The sequence below is a fragment of the Falco cherrug genome, chromosome 15, assembly GCF_023634085.1.
Source record: "Falco cherrug isolate bFalChe1 chromosome 15, bFalChe1.pri, whole genome shotgun sequence".
In the NCBI taxonomy this organism is placed as follows: domain Eukaryota; kingdom Metazoa; phylum Chordata; class Aves; order Falconiformes; family Falconidae; genus Falco; species Falco cherrug.
The window spans coordinates 1,661,244-1,675,348 of record NC_073711.1 but is presented as its reverse complement, the minus strand read 5'-3'; the positions used below and the strand labels follow the sequence as shown (position 1 = coordinate 1,675,348).

Sequence of the window (14,105 nt, the reverse complement as noted above, 5' to 3'; positions counted from 1 at the left end):
TGCACAGCTGCCCTGGCACCTCCCGAGCACGCTAGACCCAGAGCTCGGGTCTACGTGTGGATTTTAGGGAGTACGATCAGAGATGCAATGGCAGAGGTGTTAACCCGAAGCAAATCACTCCGTAGCGGCTGCTTGCAAGGCGGCAGGGCAGGCCTGGGGCCAGCCTTGTCCTGGCAGGAGGCTGCCGGGGAGCTGGGCTACCTGGAGCTGAATTTGCCACAATTTGCGGTAGGGCAGGGTGTGAGTGAGACATTGCATTAGGCTTGGTGTGCCACTGGCTTACCCACTGCTACGTCCTTGGAGTGGTATGAGGTGTTGAAGTCACAGAATCCATTTGCCTGTAAATGTGGACAAATACAGAAATACATAGAATTCAGATTTTTTTGTATAAGCACAATCATTAAAAAATATCCTTCTGCTAAGATGTCTGCAGGGAATGCTTCAGTCTTTATCAATTTTCTCTGTTGACTTCATCTGTCCACCAACAAAATGCAGCCAGCTGTAGGGCAAAGCACAGCAGCAGCGCTGTGGAATTGATACAGACAACTCTACAGTAGGTAGGTAAGTTTATGGAAAACATGGTAGTCTAGATATTGCTCGCTTTCTGTTTTTGTCGAAACCCTTTTGTCTTTCAGAAATGTAATTTGTTTGTAAAATATTTGCATTTCAGTGAAAGCTAAGCTAAAAAACCACCGACACCTGGCAAGTGTTTTGCTTTATTTGCAGGTCTTTTCTCTTCCTTTTTCCTCTCTCTGTTTTTTTTTTTTTTTTTCCCTCATGACAAGATGAGAAAGGGAAAGAAGAAAGGGAGAGAGGTAAAAGAGAGAAGGAAAAAAAACCCCAGGAAAAATCATCAAAAGCTTGGTGACTAAAACTTTCTCATACAGGTTTTCTTAAAGTTTTGGCAAGAGATGCAAGCATGACTTTTTGGAAAAACATGCTGGAAAAGCACTCGGGGATTCATTACTTTAAATAGTAAATTTGTGGAAGCTCTTTGCCATATTTCAGTTAGCTGTAGCGGCTCATTCGGTTGAGATTGGACTTTCCCCATTGCCTTTTCCACCTTAGTCTGACCATGAGGATGAGCATCTCTGTCCCCCTTAGAAATGGCATGAACCTTGGTGTCATGGTGCTGTGGCCAAGGCACATTGGGGTCCAGCCCCACTGCCCTGTTGGAGCTCAGCCTTGTTGGCAGGCGGAACATGAGCTACAGTCATTAAAATGCAGGGCACCCCTGTTTTCCCTTCAGAGCCGTGGTCTTCCAGGCGATCCCCCTCCCAGGAGCCAGTGGCTTAAGGAGGCGGTGGACTTTGCAGCTGCTGAAGACCACGGATCAAGGCTGGATGCTCTTCTGGAAGGGCAGATCTGGATCCTCTCCCCTGCATCCTATATCCAGCAGAATTAGCTGCTTCCAGTTTACGCAGGGAGCTGGAAAGGTGGAGGCTGGTTCCTTGGTCCCAGCCTCACCCAAATTTGAGCCATTTCTGCCTTCCCTTTCCTGGGCTTACAGACTTCCCCTTGAGCCAGCAACGGCGCCCTGAGCTCGCCTGGAGGGGGGAGCAGGAGCTGATGGTTTGGCTGGATGCTGCCACTAGCTTCTAGCAGGGATAGCCGATCCCCTAAGCCACAGCCCTGCGGTCCCACACAACCGTTTTCTCGTGCCATACACAGGTGGGGTGAACATCATTCCTGGGTGGGGAGCCTGGGCTGGATTTCCCAGGAAAAGGTGAAGAGAAGGGGGGGCTTTTGGGGCTCCCCCAGTCAGGTTGGTCACACAATGAAGCCAAGTACTGCCCACCTCTCCCTACCATGAACAGGAGGAGATATCACACCATTGATGGTCTACCAGACATGGATGGTGCCTGGAACTTATCCTGGCTCTGCCCAAAGACAAACTGTCCCAGCAGCAGAGGGAGATGATAAGGGATGTTATCAAAGCCTTTCTTTGGCTTTTTCAGCTGGAAATTTTCACTCATGGTCTTCTCCCTCTCCTCCTCATCCCACATCCATCTCAAAGTGACCACATCTCAACCTTCCTTCCCTTTCCACACACATCTCCCCACCCCATGTTTCCACCCAAGACAAATGGCCATAAGTCACTTGGTTTTCCTGCAAGGAAGTGAAATATCCTATAAGGATCTGAATCCCCTTCCCCCTCCTCCAGAGACGACTCAGACCAGAGGATGGATCGGTGTGGTTCAGCGCTAGTCTCAGGGGTCCATGAAATGCTGCAGCTCCTTCCAGGTGGGTTACGACACGAAGGCAAAAACGATTCAGGCCCAGCCAGGAGATGGCCATGTGAGAGCAACGGAGTGGCATGGTGCCTTCTCCTCTCGGCCCCACGGGTGGCATGGCTTTAGGAAGAGCTGTACTTATTACTCAAGCGGGAGCTGCTCTGGTCCAGCCCAAGCTCCTGCCCGTTGGCTTTCCACTTCCCAACAGAGCCCTTCTCATCTGTCGGTGTGATGCTCAGAGCAGGTCGCTGGCACCAGCAGCACAGGCAGGACTGTGAGGAGACAAGAAGGTGGAGGAAGAGGTTACAAGCATGGGCTACAGGGTAGAAGAGGGGGAAATATTCCCTTACTGATGTCAGCAAGTCAACCTGCGCAGTGCCAGGCTGGGGATCGCAGCCTGCACTTCTGAGCCTTGCTGTCCTGCAGATCTGGTGGGAGCAGGCTGGTATGGATTGGAAATGAAGATACCAAAACCTTGGGTACCTTTTGCAGTTGTGTTTTCTTGTCCTCAGGGGACAGAAAACGCAGGTAATGCTTAGCTGGGCTCAACTCTTCTTTTTGCTACAGCAGCTGGGAGATGACTCCTTCCCCACCCCATCCCATCCTATCCCATTCCCTTCCTTTCTCAGGGCTCCACTGCTCCTGAAAATTATATCTGAATAACTTGGCCTCAAAGTTTAAAGCAGCCCCAGTCCCTGATCTGATGGTTTGTGGGGATGCTTCTGATCCAGAACAGGGACTTTTTTGGCTTGTCCTAGGTCCTGCACTGGCAAAAGCCTCCCCATAGCAGGGCAGAGACATCTAGTGAACTGGGAGCTGGGAGGAGAGGCACCTGGCCGAGGGAAAATTTGGGAGGAGAAATAAGATCAAATTATATATGAGCAAATCAAATGTATATGAGCAAATAGGGGAACGCTGTGCGCTGCTGGCGGCCCCAGCATGTCCCTGGTGGGGAATTTGTCCGGGAGCCAGGAGCTGCGAGGTCCAGACCTGTCTCTGCCACTGCTTGCTGGATGTCTTTGCCAAACCCTCTCCACCTTTCCCCTCATCTCGTAAGCTCAGAAGTCCACTGCAATGGGGGCAACTGGTCCGTGGGGCTTGTGTCCCTGCGACTGGTGTCTGGGGATGGTCACCATAGCCAGGAGCTCTGGAGGGGTTCACCCTACCTGGAAGCAGTTCTTGAATTTCCGACTGACGAAGTAAAGAGCCACAGGGTTGATGCAGGAGTTGAGGGAGGCCATGTTGATCCCGAAGTAATCCATCACTAGGAGGAAACTGAGGCGGGAGGGGAGAAAAGAGGGTGGACATATTGGAAGCCCACTGAGTGGACATCTGAGAGAGGGTTTCCAAACTGTCTGCAAACTGCCTGGCCCAGGAACCTGCTCCCACGGAGAGCCACTCGGTGACTGATAACATAGACGTGAGCCCAAGGCAGTCCCCTCTGCAGGAGCCCACCACTTTCTCCAGTGCGAGGAGCATTTCCTGAGGAAGCCAGAAGTGTGAGATCTGATCTCCCCTGGTGACTTTAATGTTCTCAAACTGAAGCACAGTAGCAGCGCCTGGCCTGAACTGGATTTTAGCATGATGGGTAAAAAGGAGAGGCAAAGATGGGCACCTACCACATGGCAGAAAGCGTGCAAAGCCTTCAGAAGTGCTGCAGTCCCTTTAGCCCTGCAGGGAATGTTTCTTTGACCAGGAGCACTCTTTAACCCAAAGCTTTATAGAGACATTTCAAAATTTAATGTTTTTCCTTTCTTACGGTCCCCCACACCCTTTCTATGTGCCTACCAGGAGAGCAATGTCACCTAGAAAAGGAGCTGTTGCAACAAGGTGTTCAGAAGGCAGCTCTGGCAGCCTGCATTGAGCCCAGCGGAGCCTCAGCCGGTGCCCGCCGGGGGTCCCAGCTCAGTGCCCTTCTGCTGCTGCCCCTACCTGAGCAGTTCACATCTGTTGGGGTCCGTCTGGTCATAGATGGTCTTTTTGAGGATGCGGCTGAGGTGGAGCGGCAGCCAGCAGAGTGCAAAGATCACCACGAGGCAGAACACGGTCTTGGCCACCTCCCGGCGCTACGAAGAGAAGGTGGGCAGGAGAGAAGGGATGGTGTGGCTGAGCATGGGGGAGCAGGTGGAGCAAAGTACCATCTCCCCAGGCTGAGCAAGAGCCCTTCTATTTCTGTAATCTGATAACAGCAGGGTGCCCCTTTTGAGTCCAAAGCACAACCTGCAGGTCCCAAATTCTGCATCATGAGGAGGACTCTGAGATACAGGCTGCAGAAAGGGGTAGGGTATCAGCAGCACAACATGGACCAGACTCTTTTAATGCCTCTTCCCAACATTGCTCCTGGTGACTTTGCTGGGGTGACATTCCCTGGGACATGGGGCCCCCCTCCATCCACCCTTCACACTGTATTATTGTGACAGCCAGCTGGTCTGCCTCAGGGGATCATTCTGCAAAGTGTGGGAGGGGACCGTAAACCATTCTTTGCCCTGCACCCCTTATCTGTGATACAGCACATGCAGCCTTTGGCGTGATCTGGGCTGGTGCAGCACTGCCAGAGATAAATGACCATGAGAAATCAAGAACCGAGCTGATCCATGGCCATAACGCTGGTGGTTTGGGTTGTCCCTGAGACTGGAGGTTGTAGAGCTGAAGGCCCATCTCCCTGGTTTAATCCATGCATCTGCATCAGTGTGCCAATAGCTGTTGACCACTGAGAGGCTATGTCAGCTCGTACGTGTCCTTTACAGGGACAGGTAGGTCTTCTCCCCTTGGACAGCACTCCCTCCCATTCGGGGAATACCAGGGTGCCTGCCTTCCTTGTTTCTTACCCGTTTCATGTGGTCATTCAGAGCAATTCTCATGCCATTTCTCTTGCTCAACATCTCGCATGACATGAGGCTGTAGAAGATGCCAGTGCATACCAAGGGGAGGCAGAAATAGAAGCCAAAAAGCCACCAGTCCTTCACATCCCGGTAGAACTGCATGCAAAAGAAAGAGCAACTGGGAACTGGAGAATGGGGTGGGGGAGTAACTGGGGCATGAACTGACCCGGTCCCTGACACCGACGCTGGCCTGTATCAGACACTTCTGATGTGTGAAAGTGTAACAGCTCCTGCACTAAGTGCACATGGGATTACCCTCCCCCAAGGCTGGTGCACGTGTTTGACCTAAAGAAGTAAAGACTGGTTTATGTCTGGCTGCCAGTCCAGTCTGGCGCTCTTGTGCAAGAAACAGTTCCGAGGAGCTGATTTGGTAGACGCAGTGGGATAAGTTCTGCTGCTCTGTAAGTGTCTTCATTCCCTTGCTCACCCTTAGCTGACCCTGTGATCGAGGTTACCCATGCAGACTGGTTATGGAGATGCTTTTTGGCCTGCTGTGACAGCGTGGCAGGTTCCGAAGCTTCCAAAGATGTGTCATGATTTTCTGATGTGGATGGTGAAGACATGACACACCTTGAGGAGCAGCTGCCTGATTTCTGGCCCCATATTCAAGGCAAGTCTGCCCCGTGTCACTGCAGCATTGGGTATTCTGTGCTTTCTCTGAAAGTGCTCTCCTGGTGTTCACCCTGATGGCTAGAAGAAGCCATCTACAGAAGCATCTAACACTCTGATCAAGGAGGGAGGATGCCCTGGTTGCCCGTGCCTCCCTCTCCCATGCACTGCAGCTGGGGTGGGATGGAGTACCTACCATCATGAAGCTGGATTTCTGTTCGGAGGCAAGCATGCACACCCACAGGTGTCGTTCCCAGTAGCTGAGCTCCACCATGTCAAAGGCTATAGCTTCAGGGACTGCGAGCACAATGGCCACTGCCCAGATCAGCATCACCTCCACTGCCTTCCACATGGGGATTCCTATCCCCTGGATCCGACTCCAGGATGCCACTGCTCGGTACCTGCCAACGTGATTGGAGTGAGAGAAGCAACCATCAGGAAGGGGCCAAGAAGGTGCAGGTTAGAGTTTTCCCCAAAGGCCCTTTCCCTTACACCTTACTCCTCCACCCCTGAACTTTCCCTTTCAGTGGAATGGGAAAGATCAGCAACAGGGGCTCCATGGATGGGTGTGATGGTAGCTATCCTTGGCCAATGTCTACTTGCCATTGGGGAGCTGCCACCCTCCCACAGCACCCCAGCACATCAGCATCCTCCCCTCAACTTTTTCCATCAGGATTTAAACTCTGTCACCAGAGTCAGTTACCGTTGGATTTCAACTCTACATGCCAGCACCCTGCCCCCATCTCTGAATCCGGCCTGGGACCCAGCCACCCTGCAGTCTGCCTTCTGGTTACAGTGGAGGGACATGCTATAGTCAGAGGTGGCTCAGGCTGGGCTGTGCCGCTGTAGAAGCTCTTTCTTACCTGTCGATGCTGAGAGCACAAAGGCTGAGGACGGTGATGCCCACTGAGGCTTTCTGGATGAAGGGGACCAGCTTGCACACCTGCACACCAAAGGGCCAGTCCTTTGCCAAGAGCTGGGGAAGAACCACAGGGTTAACAGGCTGCTTCAGGAAAGCATGTCCGGCTTCCCGTAATGGCAGGTGGTTACCCACAAGGTGTGAGAAGCCCACAGAGAGCAGCTGAAAGCACTCTGAGGTTACCTCTGCTGGGATTATGCAGTGTGCGCTATCCAGTATTTTGTGATCCACTGGGAACCTTTCATTTCCCCAAGGGCTCGTTGTGAGGTGAGTTGACACATAGACAGAAGGATGGTGGAGACACCAGGTCCTGACTTCAGACCCTGGGTGGGTTTGAATGTTTGAATCCTAAACACCACGATGGGCTTTGGGTTGCTTTTAGAGGGAAAAGGGGTGTCATTCTCTGTAACAGCCAAAATCCAGCAAGGACAGCTTCTTTCAGATGGCTTTCAAAGTCTTAAGCCCTTACCATACTCTGACATTCTACCATACTCAGGTTCCTTATAGAACACATACACCGTGGCCCCAAGCTCAGCTGGAGCAAGCAGAAGATGTTGGTGAGGACAAGATGCCTTGAAGGCAGGAGAAGTCCAGGCCCCTCACTCATGAGGATGAGTGAGCCTGCGTTCACAACCCTTATAGCCCCATGGCACCTGGAGCCCATCCTAAGGTTCCTCCTACTCACAACCATCCCCCTGGGCAAGCTCTTTAGTTTGGTCTCGGCAGCCAGACAAATCAATCCAGAAGCTCTCCTGGAAAGCAGGGTCTCAGGTGAAGGTAACCGACCGACCCTACCCTTTCCTTTGCTCTGCACACCCAGGGAGTCAACCCGTCTCATGTGTTGCTGAGACGCACTGTGCGGGAACTGGGCTGCCCTTAGGGGCAAGTTGCTCGTAGTCAGTTTGGGCTTCTCAAACAAGGGAAAATTTCTCCTCCTGAAGGTGGCTGGAAAGGAGAGGTGAAGAAGGGAGTGGGGTTGCTTAGGTGGCCTGGTGAAATCCTGAACATCAGTTAGGAAATGTCAGTTTAGACATGACCAGAACAGGGAGTCCCAACCCTGGATTTGACCCAGTTTTCCTGTTACAAGGCATGCAACACCAATGCAAGATGTTGTCCTTAGCCTGGACAAGATATCTTGACTTTGCTTTCTGTCAGCTGCAAGCTGTGCTAGTTGTAGCTCCAAGAGATGAGCAAGTGTGTCTCCAAGCCACAGCCTGTGCTAACAGGAGGTGTCCTGTAGGCTTTTGTTCTAAGCCATGGACTCTGCACAGCCCAGTGCACAGCCCAGTGCAACCCCAGTTCCCAGCTGACCAGGACGCAGAGCTGGGTATTGAGCCTGTCACTGGTTTATCTGCCAGCTTCCCTCAGCGGAGACATTCCTACAGCCTCCACCTGGTCCCACATGCCTTTTTTTTTATGATACATAGGGCCTTCCAACAACAGAGACTTGTGAAATGCATCAGAACTGGGCAAACAGATCCTGAAAGGAAGGGCTGTTGGACGCGTGTCCTCACGGTCCCGTCGTACAAGCCTTTTTCCTTTGGGAACCCAGGCTAAAACCAACCCAACCGCCCTGATATTGTGGGTGATGTAAACATGACAGATGGACCCTGCAGTCCAGATCCGCCAAAGTGGAGAAGTATTTGCAACCCGTGGAGGCAGGTCTGCCAGATATTTTGCTGTTGCCTGTTACAGTGTGCATTCTTGTTAAATGCACGTTGCACGACCCAGATTCTTTCCCTGGCTAGATGGTGCATCTCCCATCAAGTGTGGCAAAGGCAGGATTAAAATGCAAATCTTCCCTGCCTTGGGTTTGACTGGGGACAAATACTGGGGGGGCTTTGCTGTTCAAAATTTTTAGGGGCTCAGCTATGGCCATGCTTGTTGGGCGACCTCCACAGCCTCTGCCTGTGCAGTGGGTGCAGGGGGAAAGTGACCCCCGGCAGAGCTGCCGGTGTTGCAGCCACCTTCCCCAGACTGTCTCATGCCTTGGGCAGAACAAATCGTGCCTTATTCAAAGCAAAGGGGGCCCGGTGGGTGAAAGCAGAGGGTCTGTACCCCACGGGTGAAGGGGGCAGCCCTCCCCTGGGTCAGTGCTGCTCACCCCAAGCTACTCTGTTTTCTGGCACGGGTAAAACCCTCTACATGGAGCCATATTCTTGTAACAGCGGGGATCATCAGGCTCATGGAGAACCTGTTTGTTTTGAGCTAAAAAACCTTTATAGTTTTCAGTCACTTTTCACTTGAAGGGTATCTATTCACAGTGATCTGAGACCGTCCCGCCAGCCACATCTGGTTGTTCGCACTGTCAAATTACATGCACCTTCTTCCTGATTTGAATTTCTCTGCCTTCTCCCCCTGCCATCCAGCCTGCTTGGTCCAGGACCCCTCTGGCACTCAATGTCCACTTCGCAGGCTAAAGCTTCCCTTTAACAAACAAATCTGACTGAGCTCCAAGCCCTTCACCCTCCAGCATCCCTTCATAGAAACCTCTGGCTCCAGCCCACCAAAACGTGTCTCCAGCAGTTGGCCAGAAAGAGCCGCAACAGCCCAAACGCATCTCATGGATGTGGTAACACACCTTCTGCTCTTAACTGGGGTCTCAGGTCTACTGCCTGCATCTGCTCAGCCCCCTCTGCCCCGGTGCACCGCGCAGAGCTCAGGTCACCCTAATACTGTTGTGCCTCTTCTCTCTAGTTAGGGGTCAGTGCCTCCTGAAAGAAGCCCCTGTTCTGTATTACAGCCCTCTTCCTTGTTCCTGGGTGAGTCTTCATGTTTAGCTGGAATAAAAAAGATATTTGCTTGAGGCTGATTAACTGAGCTGAAATAAACACCAGGTTGTGATGTCAGAAGACTGCAAGCGATTCTTTTCATGTGATTTTAGATCAGATTTAAAAGATCTGGAAGGTTGTGTGTTTGCATGTGTGTGTGCGCATAACACAGCTGTAGCTGAGAACACCTCTGCTTTCCCAGGAATGTACTCTGAGCTTTTTGTTTGTTTTTCTCGTCCTTTGGAGAGCAGAAACACCCTCCCTTGCAGAAATGGAGCCTGTAATAAAGAGCAGAGGATTGATATTCCCCAGGGCACCGAGGCAAGTGGGAGCAGACACCATCCCCACAACCACCAGACTGCTGCAGCGCTGGTGCGCATGGAGCCTACCTTATATACGTTGATGGGCAAAGCAATGAGGATGTAGAGGAGGTCTCCGAGTGCCAAGCTAGCAATGAGGACATTCGGCCCATTCCTCATGCACTTGTTCTTGTAAATGATCCTCAGGAGCGTGGAGTTCCCGATGATCCCTACTATGAAGATGGTGCAGGACACAATGGTGTTGATGTACTTGAAGATGTGTCTGATATCCGCAGGCTTCACGCACACGGGCAGCAGGGGCGGCTCAGAGCTGGTGCTCCTGGGGAGGGTCTCCGAGTGGTTTGACAGCCTGGTGTCCTGGAACAGGCTTGGCTGGACCAGGCTGTACGCCTGCTCCTGGCTGAGCAGCTCAAAGGGGTTGGTGCTCTCCTGAAAAGCCCTTGGGGTCTGGCTCTGTGCCCCAGAGAAGAGGCAAGTCAGGAAAATGGCCAGAGTGGTGGGAGCTGGGACTCTTGTCATTGAGGATTGAAAGGCAAAGTTGGTGCCAGAAGTCCTCACCGTGCTTGAGGGACGTCCTTGCTCTGGTCTTGGTGGGATCTGCAGGTGGAGAAAGGGACAAGGGCAAGAACTCGGTTAGCAGAGGAAGGAGGAACAAGGCAAGACTGAAAGAAAGGAATTCCTGGAGAAAGTCTGTCATCACAGTGTCCAGAAATAATGCCACATTAGATCCCATCTGGTCGGAGCTGCTGACCCCTGTGGGTGGGGGTCTTTGCTGCTGAAATTGAACAAGCCTGTTCGATAAACAAACTAGAAGGAAACAGTCTCTTATGCCCCTTACACAGTATTTCAGCAGATGAGGGCACCTGCCTTTTCTCAAACACGTGTGTTGAATCAGCCGTTACACTTTCTGACCTTGGTATTGCTGCTCACATGGCAAATCTGACTTTTCTTTTATGCCCACCCCACACTTCTCATCTAGTTCCTGACTGTTTGAACCAGCGGTTTTGGGGCACCTGCCCTGCTGACGCCTGCACAGCGGGGCAGTCCTGCAAATCCTGTCTGGGTGTCCACAGGACAAGCAGACCTTTTCTTCCAGTCTGTGCCATGGGAAAGCCGGAGCTGCACTGACATCCCACCCTTCAGCAGATCCTATGGGCTGCCAGATGCCATCTTTCAATGCAAAGTTTTTCCCAGTGCAGTTTTGCTGGGAACCATGATGGGAAAATGTCACAAGATTTTTTTCCAGAAATGCTGTATTGATACCTGATATCTTATTTCGATTTATGTGCAAGCAGTAGAGTCCCTCCTTCCCCATCCTTATCGTCGTTAATTGAACCACTTCCTTTGCAGATCCACTGTGCCCATTCAACCCAATACTTGGGGATATAAATCTCCCTGTGCAGTTTGCAGTTTTGACTGCTGAGCACGACAAAAGGTCTCTCAGGCTCACCAGGGCTGGAGCACCACTAATAAATATCACCCGAGCGGGGTGCGCTGTGCGAGTCTCCGGCGATGCTTCCAGCCAGGGCTCGCTAAGCTGCTGCTCCACAGCCACAGCAGAGAGCTGAGGGTGGCTGTAGGGCTCTGGCATGATGTGAATTTGTGGAAGGGGCTTCCAGGTGATCCAGATATGGCCCCCAGTGGGAAGTGAGCCTAGAGAGTGAGTGGGAGATGTCAGCACCCTGCCAGTCTGTGCCCCAGCACTGTCTGTGCCACAGGCAGGGACAGCTCGGGGGTCTCCTAGTTCGAAGTGGCTGAAGAACTTGTTTCTCAAACTCTGACACTTTACAGCTCTGAAGGGAGGAAAAACTGCTGTGCCTAGAGCAGGAACAGGAGCCTTTTTGGGCTTCCCTGGGGTGTGTTCTGCTCCAGAGAAGCGGTTAGGCAGGGATCAGGGTGCCTACCTGGGACTGGAGATGGGACTCCAGCCTTTGCTCTGACTGCACCAGGCAGAGTTGGGGTCTGAGCCCAAAGCAGCCATACCCCGGGGATCTGCTCCCCAGGCCCATTCAGCCAAGGCATTGCCAGGTTGTAGCACGGTTCCCCTGCCCAGGACTTGGGGAGACCCCAGGACCAGCAATGCATGTATGGTGGAAACACGCCATCCCCACTCTGGGAAGGCATGGCCAAGCTGACCACGAGTCCTGCCAGGCACAGCCACGGCTTCTCTGGATACAGCTGTGCGCTCCTCAGCGCCAGGCTTTGTGGAAGTGCCTGGGCACCCAGCTATGTTGGGAAGGTGGGGAGAAGAAAGAAAGGGAGAAAAAGGATAAATAACCTGAAGGAGCGCAAACCTGACTCATTGGAGACCTGAGCACAAATTCCTGCTCTGACTTGGTGCAGGGACTTCAGCCTGCACCCCTGCTAAGGTCCTCAGCAATCTGTCCTGCCCCAACCTACACCGGGGGCAGCTGTCTCATGGGTCGGTGCCCTGACCAAAGCCCTCCTCTCCTTCCCACTATGCCCACAGCATTGCAGCTCATAGGAGAGGGCAGACCCAGCTCGGAATTCCTGCCCGGGATCCTTGAGAGTCTGAGCAGCTCACAGGGAGCAGCTTCGGATGGCACAGCAAGCCTCTACCGCCCAGGGCTGTCTGGGGGCTTGGAGAAACGTGGTGGCTCTTGAGTGAGCAGCTGACAGAGAGGTGACCATCCCTGGGAAGCTGTGTCCTGTGCCCTCCACAGCAGTGGGCTGCTCTTATCTGCTCTCTCCGGAGCAGGACTACAGAGCCTGGGGTGGCTGTTCTGCCACTGGGTATTTGGCAGAAGAGCTCATGTGAGTATCACAGGACACAGCTCACTGGATCCTGCCCGTCCCCTCCACAGCACAGCTGCAAAGCACTGGAAAAAAAAAGCACTTCTTCCCCGTCTTGCCTTAAAATCCAGAAATTTAGTAGAAGAGAAGCATTGTTTTCTTCTGTTCAACAGCCTGTTTACTTCCCACCCTCCGTGATGCCTGTCACATCTCAGAGTTCTTGAAAGCATAACCCTTTCTCAATTGCAGGGGAAACTGAGGCACAGGAGCATGAGGAAGCTTGTTCAGTGCCCAAGAGGTGTGAAGCCAAAGCCAGCATTGCTTGACCTCAAATCCTCTGAGCTTTGCTCATGTTGCTGATTTGGGGAAGCGACTTGGTGCCTGAAGGGGCTATCCCCATCCCACCTGCCCGGCTGGGGCTCTTCTGCTAGCAAATAGCTCAGGCGTGTGGAAGTGGAAATGCCCCTTATGCTGTGCTTCGTCCAAATCACAACTGAAACCACTGCAGTCATGACATGCGCATCAGAGAATAATTCCTGGAGAGGGGATGAGCCTGAAAACCATTGCTATAACCCAGCACAGCCTGCTCCCATCTGAAAGGTGCCATGCACGGGCCAGGGGGCTTGGGACTCCTCTTGCCTGGGAGCCCAGGAGAGCCCACCGCATCCCAGGCAGCATCCTCATCTCAAGGCAGACGCACCTCCGCTTGCACTCTCCTGCCAGACTAACCTCGCCAAATGCAAACCAGACCTTTTCTGCAGAAAAACATCTCTTGCAGCAAAAATGCCATAGGTGGGGGAAAGGAGAAAGGCAGATGACAACACCACATCCCCAGCTGCTTCCCTGCCGTGAACCCAACCCGGTCTGTAAGCAGAAGGATCTTTTCCCCCTGCCCCCGAGGTGTGCTGGATTTCTTCTCATGCACCCTCTCCTTTCCCACCTGTTGGCCCTGGCACAGGCACCACCACGGTCCCTTCAACGCCTCCCCCAGAGTGGGGGCCCTTGGGGGCAACCTGGAAAACATGCAAAGACTTACCCTGAAGCAAGAAATCATTTTGTCTGCAGGCTAGTGCATGGAACAGCAAAGCTTTTCATCGGAGTTAAGTTACCTTCCTCATGGCCACAGACTCTGGATGCTCCTGGGATCAGTTTCTTCCCCTCTCACGGCTCCTTCCCAGTGCACGGGCAGCTGGGCATGTCCTGCAGGCCCTGGAGAACTGCAGTGCTGTAGATCCTGGAGTTGGTCGTGTGTGTGGGCTCGTGCTCAGGGGAATGTTTCTCCCCTCTCGTGACTTGCTGAGGTCTCTCTGAATGGAGTGGTTGGTTATATAGAAAATGACTGGGCTCCCCCCGAGCGCAGCCCCTGCAACCAATAGGCAAAGCGCGGGACAGGGATGTAGGAGGAGGGCGAAGCAGGAGAAACGCAGGACAGCGCTGCGAAGGAGGTGAAAATAATAAACAAATAAAGCTTGAGGCGGAGGGAGGGAGGTGGGGGAGGGCTGCTGACCACAGAGCAGCGTGCCTGCTCGGCACATCGCAGTGACGGGCTTGGAGGAGCCCCGTGGCTGTGCTTTGGTGAAGGGAGCTGCAGCCCCCACCACCTTTGGGGAAAAGAG

At 52.9% G+C, this 14,105-nt stretch overlaps 1 protein-coding gene across 1 annotated transcript; it reads right to left on the bottom strand.

Annotated features, from left to right (window-relative positions):
- Window positions 1–426: 426 nt before the first annotated feature.
- Window positions 427–13,903, bottom strand: LOC102049302 (endothelin receptor type B-like). The gene is made up of 8 exons (XM_005441954.3): window positions 13,599–13,903; window positions 9,805–10,332; window positions 6,589–6,701; window positions 5,922–6,126; window positions 5,063–5,212; window positions 4,167–4,300; window positions 3,401–3,509; window positions 427–2,506 (listed from the first exon to the last, which is right to left on the bottom strand). The coding sequence occupies exons 1-8, from the start codon at window positions 13,605–13,607 to the stop codon at window positions 2,357–2,359; spliced, it is 1,398 nt and encodes a 465-aa protein (XP_005442011.2). The 5' UTR covers window positions 13,608–13,903; the 3' UTR covers window positions 427–2,356.
- Between the last annotated feature and the right edge of the window lie 202 nt (window positions 13,904–14,105).

Bases quoted from the DNA above. Each gene is read 5' to 3' on its own strand.
- LOC102049302 (XM_005441954.3), bottom strand. The intron at 6,702-9,804 runs GTAGGCTCCATG...GTTCTTCCCCAG, and splicing joins TGCCCATCAACGTATATAAG to CTCTTGGCAAAGGACTGGCC. The intron at 6,127-6,588 runs GTAAGAAAGAGC...TCACGTTGGCAG, and splicing joins TGTGCTCTCAGCATCGACAG to GTACCGAGCAGTGGCATCCT.